This window comes from Montipora capricornis, chromosome 2 (assembly GCF_036669925.1).
Source record: "Montipora capricornis isolate CH-2021 chromosome 2, ASM3666992v2, whole genome shotgun sequence".
Lineage (NCBI taxonomy): Eukaryota > Metazoa > Cnidaria > Anthozoa > Scleractinia > Acroporidae > Montipora > Montipora capricornis.
In genome coordinates this window covers 13,999,823-14,006,355 of record NC_090884.1, presented here as the reverse complement: position 1 = coordinate 14,006,355, position 6,533 = coordinate 13,999,823, and the positions used below count along the sequence as shown (strand labels likewise).

General features: G+C 37.6%; 1 protein-coding gene across 6 annotated transcripts in view; it reads right to left on the bottom strand.

Annotated features, from left to right (window-relative positions):
• LOC138037795 (uncharacterized) overlaps positions 1 to 5,772 on the bottom strand; it is a 13,541-nt gene extending 7,769 nt beyond the window's left edge. Inside the window, exons 1-2 of one of the 6 annotated variants that reach the window (XM_068883685.1) lie at positions 5,502 to 5,772; positions 77 to 355 (exon numbers count right to left, since the gene is read on the bottom strand). In XM_068883685.1, the coding sequence (XP_068739786.1) occupies positions 77 to 355; positions 5,502 to 5,670 (448 nt within the window). In that variant the 5' untranslated portion in view covers positions 5,671 to 5,772. Of the gene's footprint in view, positions 1 to 76; positions 356 to 903; positions 1,001 to 1,126; positions 1,502 to 4,779; positions 4,889 to 5,501 lie in introns of those variants that run through there. The other 5 variants (XM_068883686.1, XM_068883688.1, XM_068883689.1 and 2 more) reach the window with 5 other exon arrangements.
• Positions 5,773 to 6,533: the final 761 nt, after the last annotated feature.

Sequence of the window (6,533 nt, the reverse complement as noted above, 5' to 3'; positions counted from 1 at the left end):
GCACGATTGATCGTTCCGCCTGTAACGGTGGACAAACATGTTTAATACGAGCTAAATCGAGTACCGTTGTGTTTACCTGTTGTATCCGCTGTTTTAGCTGTTGTTTCAGGACACGGTTGAATATAGACTCGAATTCTTTTAATTTCCTCCTCTGCGCGGGCAACGATAGTTACTTCAGCAGATCCCATTCGATATCCATATAATCTCCCAGCTGACTTTGTCGTCCTGTTGTCATAGTCGTCTACCAGATTCATTATTTGAACCTTTACTTCAGGCCCTGGGTCTCCTGTTGCACGTGAATCAATAAGGTCCTCTATTGTAGCACCACAAGACTCTGATAAAACTGACTCAACTGCTTGGGAATAAAGAACTGACTTAGTTCATGAGGTCTTTAAGCATCAAGTAAAAGTTTAAACAGCATCGATATCATGCCCTAGTTTTTCTTTGCCCAGCATATAAACTTAATTACACAGCAAAACGTTAGCAGAAAATCTCCTCCACAACATATCGAAATATATTTACGGTACCCATAACTAAGAGTGGGAACTATAAGCTGGGGAATTAAAGGTATGACACGAAATGTGGTTTTAAGACGATCGATAAGGACTTGTCTACTGTCGACCAAGATGTCACGGAGCGCTAAACTGAGGCTTCAGTGATAGTGAATCTGCAGATGGTGTCCTTTTTGTAAAGTTTGTACCAATTATGGATTTGGGGAATTGTGTATTTTCGTTTCCCCTGTTACCAAAATAGAAGAGCAAAGTTGACTGCTGTGTCACTGGCAATAAAGCTAGACTGAAGGATATGGCCAAAACTTTATCTTAAGAAAACGAAACCTCACTAGAAATCAAGCGAATCGCATTGGAATCGTATAGATGAAAATGCAGCACTGCTGACAAATACCGAGTTAGTGTTTTGGTTCACTGTATCCGTTTGGTTAGAAAGGAGCCACTGATTTTAAAAGTTCAACTGACATCTTAAACGCAATTGCTTTGTTGATCATCCTACCTCACTCATCCCTGATTATTCGATCGACTGAATATTCTAACAAAAGGGTCGCAAATCGGCAGAGCATATTCAAATCATGAGATGGAGTTACAAAAGCAATATTAATGATTGTATTAACCTCGTGTATCCAGACAACAGGCAGCCAGCCATTAAGTTCCGCTCCGCTTTGTACGTGACTGAACCGGTTTATATTCTTTAGCAATTTCTTTCTAACCAATTATTTCCTGTTATCTTCTTTGTCAGAAAGGTTATTTCGAGCGCTCGGAATATTCTCAATTTTTCTTTGTAGGCGGTGGCATGACGCGGGAAAAACCAGTCAGCGTTATGTTGTCTTCTGCAATATGACGATATGGACAAGAAAGCAATGTATTTTTTTTAGATTTTGAGTTAAATACGAGAAAAAAACATTGCAAAAGAAAAAGAAATTTCTATATATGTGGGTATCTGATACAGTACCTGCATTATCATCGATGCATCTGACTCAGCTGCTTCTGTTTTTGTCCTTCTAGTGTGGGCGAAAACTGTTTTCTGCTCAGAACGCGGTTTTCGCATAATTCACTGAGGACATTGCGTTATGACCCATTGGTCATAATGCTTTAATGACTCGTTATTCCCTTTCTATTATAAAAACCTTTCTAATTTTTTTTCTAATCTGGTTTATGGAATCACCATAAGTGATACAAAACTCTTTAACTTATCGAAAAAGGACATAAAACGAAATTGAGGATCATGCAAACGCTAGATCTTCTCTCACGGGAAAAAGGCTTGCCACTTGCCGACAGTCAGCATACAAACTGACTATAAATCCTTCCGATGACTTGACCATACTTCCCTTGTTACTAGACACAATTCGATTATTCTCTAGCTTTCTATTGTCTCGATAATAGTCCAAGATTGAACATGTACCTTAACAAAGTACCCTTTACACCAGATGCTGCCGATAACTCGCTCTTGACTAAACGATGTAGCCCTTTGTAATGATGTTATGGCTATCGCTATTCGATGGTCATTGTCCATAAGACCCTATTCTGCAAGCCAACTTAGTCTGGTCCGTTCCCAGAACGTCATGGACCCGTGAGTCCTAGTCAGTTATCGGTTGGGCCGAGCACTTTCAAAGTAAGTTATTTGTATGATCACTTGAAAACACATAGGATAATAATCTTGCAACTAGGAAAGGACATTTGAAAGAAGGACTCAACTGCTTTTTTAACATTCCAAGATTTTTTTCTGGATAATTGCCGCCGGCCACATTGAAACACTTGAATGAAAACAAGCATATTATGAATGTTTTGAAAAAACAAAACAAAAAACACAAAAAATTGCACGCAGATGCGATCTAAATCCATGCCTTTATTTTCGTACTTCTAGGAATGGTTGAGTTATTTCGAAAACCATGTACAAATTTAGTGATTTATGTGGATAGCCGTGAGAATAATGAAATTCACTTCCGGCAAATTGCTCATTCTTGTTTCTTTCCCCTTCACGACTTGCGATGGCCAAGTTAAACCGACATTTATCAAATTCAACTTTTATTTACCATCTAGGAACAAAGAACCATTTTCGGCCTCAGCTCTAATAAGCATATAGTGATCAGAACGGTCAACCTCATGGTTTTTTTAAATAAACGTTACCGATGTGCGTAGCTCATAGTTTGCCATTCTAATCCTCAAAGCAGAATTCTAAAAAGGCTATTTTTTGTCAAAATTAAATACGAACCTAATGATTTTTTATGAAAAGAACACCTCGAATTTATGTATCCCCCTTTGAATGCAAAGAAACACCTTTCTACTTTAGATTAAAAAGGATTCATTTAATACTTATACCCTTCCTGACATTTTTTACACTGCATTCTAATACGAAACCATATCTTTTCGGCGCTAGGCAAATATGTCTAGCTACAAAGCATTTTGAGATAGGAGCTTAGTGATCTATATGTGCATGTTGTCATGGAACCCATGGTTGAATTTCAAATGGCTAAGTTACTTTTTTTCTTTGTCAACGATTCTGTGATTGAAGTTCTTAGGCAAAAAGCGATGTATTAATTGCACAGCTCTTTTAGTGAAGGCTGGACCTAAACTGCATAACCACCACCAGCTAATCTTTTTAGCTGATGGATGATAGATGATAAAGGCAATGTTAAGGTTAGCTTTTATGATCATTTTTTAATGTTAACCATAGCAGTATTCGTTCATGAATTGCTGGTGGCTTTCATTCTATTTCTCGGCCCTCTTCGGCTTCCAAATAAACAGATCACCTTTTATCTCTCAAAGTCTAGCTTCAATTTTTATGCAAAGATATCTGTCCTCTTCTTTTCAGTTATTACCGTATTCTTCATCGTCGTTTGGAACTCGTTACCTTTCTTCAAGTTCAAACGAGAGAACGTTGACTTTAATTCACAAGAGGTTATGCGTTTCGAAACATATTTTGCATTTATCACTGTTCTACTCTGTAATTGCGACCATGACTACTTTCCTATTAATGTAATAAGTAGATAGTATATAAGAGTGATCCCAGAGGTGACATTTTGTTAGTTAGTTCCTCGTTTCTTAGTAAATAACGCTAACAAATAACTGTTTTTATTGCTTCTGTGAAGAACATCTTTCTTGTTCTTGTCAGTTCTAATTCTGCCTGACTGATAAACCCGATTTATCTGAAAAGCTTCGACATTAAATTGATTAATCGTCTCTTTAACCAGTTTTGATCTGCAATTTTATCTTTTATTCCTATGTTAAATAGCCTAGTGATCCAGCACATCTGTTAAACAGCTATTACATATTGGACAGCCGTAAAAGGACGCCTGAAACGTCCCCACGCATTTTCACCAGCTTCTCCAGGAAAATAAATCTGAACGCAGCATGAATGAACCTTTCATTTCTTGTTTATTCCTATATTTTTGACTGGATGGTAAACAGGGCCTGATTTTTTTTTTCTAGCAGAGAAAGGACGTACATTCCTTTCAGGGTAAAACAGATCTCGTAAGCAACCAAATTCAATAAAATTTGTTAAATTGAGAAATTAATAGTTGGTTTAAGCACACGTCCATTACCTAACTTAAATTTGACAAATTGAATCCATATTAGCTTGTAGCGAGCAGAAAAAAAAACCTGAAACCATCTTAATTATTTAACAACGAATTTTATCGATGTTTAGGGCCACTTGTAATTAAGAAAACCGAAAAAAGACAGTGATAGTTTCTTATTAAACAGCTCTCGCACATTCGTATATCACCTTTTCTTTGGCAAATTGGTAATAAATAATTTTGTCATTGTTAGCCTATTACAATTTAAATGGTCTACATGTACAAAGCATGGAAACCTTTTGTATTATGTTCAACTTCAAAAGAAGATGGTTTACTTTTAGCTGGTTTAACTTAATTAAAGGTTAGCTTGAGGTTTCGAAGCCTCCTTATTTAATTGGTTAAAGCTCATAATAACGAAATATTTACTCCATTGATTCCACAAAACAAAATCCAGCTAGAGCAGTGAAGAAAACTCCAGAGCACACGTGCAAACCTCCGTTTGCTACATTGGTACTTGGTTAGTGCTTGAAAGCCAGCTCGCACCTCTTAACTCGAGGATCAGTGTGTTGTCCTCTCATGGTTGCTCTCGCATGTTATAAGCGGAAAGGAAACAGGATCCCGGTTAATTACCTCTACTGATCACTCCCTAATGAAACTCAGTACCTTTAGTTTCTTGACAGCGACACTTGCGAACCTTACCAAAACGTTAATCATTTCATAATAAAGCGAATGTTGCTTTTCAAAGGTTTTACCTGAACAAAAGTCTCCGGGTGAATTCTTGGTATACACCAACGCACACCGTCCGCTGATTTCTCAGCTTCATGACCGTCGAGATTCCATAAGACAGGGTTCAAATACACGCGGAAAATTTATTTATAATCAATTTTTTTTCTGGGGTCGCTTCTCAAGAGGAAAAATAGTGACCTAGCCGGACGTTAATGAGCACGTGCATTTGAGAAATGGATGTTACGATCTGTTCAACAGCATAGTCGTACCAGTCGAGAAGTCGTGGACTACCAATTGCATTTCTATGGAGTATTTCTATACGTACCTGTGGCCCCTGAAAAAATGTCGTAACAGGTGAAACTCTCTTGAAGTGTAATTTCAAGACTTTGCAGCTTATTTGTAATTTTATTAGATAGACGAAAAGGGAAAGTTGCGTCAATGTTCAGTCAACAAATTAAACATGCACAACCATTTCAAATTGACACTAAATTTGCTTCTGCCAAAATATGGTTCAATGTTTTGGTTTGATTGTGAATTGTACAGTCATCAATCAATCACGATCGTTATGTATACAAGAACGTACTTAAAAAAAAGGTTAGTGGTAGAAGAAGATTATGTGTTGGGTGGAAAACCGCCATCAAATGAGGTTGTAAATTCAATAGTGGTAACGTCAGTCAAATACTCTTTCCCTTTCCGTGCCGTTATCATATCCGTAAGAGCCTTATATGAAGAAAACGTTCTTAAGTACCTTTAACGTTGCAAGAGCTGGCGTGGACTGGGGCATCCCCGGCTTGTGAAGGCAAAAGCCACTCGCTTTGGTCAAACCCACCAGATAAATCTCCGCATTGAGCCTTAATAAACTCGTCTATGTCGTTTAATTTCTGCTCCAGTTCGGGATCGAAAGCGAAGAGACTCATAATTTCTCCAATTTGAATGTTTTGGGATGAGCATGCAAATGTCTGCAGTGATCATGGAGGAAGTCGTTCCTTAAATTCGTTCTGCAGCTAAGCACTTCGAACTATTTGACAGCGTGTGGGAGGTGTTTCCGGTTGATGTGTCTGACAAACGGGACTCAAAGGTGACGTATATGGCTTTTGTTTCCGACTCTTGCGTGGTTTCCGGGTGATTGTTATTCTTACTTGTACTTAGTGCTCCAGTGATTGACTAATTAAATTTATTTAACGTTGGTTTTTCGCCAGTTTTTACTACCGTGCTTTTACAAAAGCTGCTTCGGAATTCCCGAGCGTGTGATGGAGTGCATATTTAAGGAAAATTCTTAACGAAACTTGATTTTATCTCAAACACCGCGCTTGCTGTCATGATGTGTTAACTGTACAGTTTTCAAAACGATCTTCGCAAAATCAAACTGTAGCACGCGTATGCTGGCAGATAGCACTTTTAAGTAGTTGACATTTTTATTTTCGACGTTCTTTCTACTGTGCTACCCTCTCGCTAATTTGATATTCATGGAAGTCAAATATCTTACTAAAAAGAAAATTAAATTGCCTTTTATCACTGGGTTTGTAAGTCTTTCCGTCCCACAAAATGTAACAAGTGTAGGATTGAAGCCGGGAACAAATATGTTTGTCATTATCACGGCTTTATATTGTTGACCTTGAAGGAACTAACTACGGTTTACATGCATAACTATTTGTCAATTGGCAAATATCACGTACGATAACTTGCGATACTTACCTAACAAATTTATCACAGATAATCTGATTGCCATTTAGCTAGCTCATCAAATACCTTTAATGTCAAATATTTTGATTCCTTTATT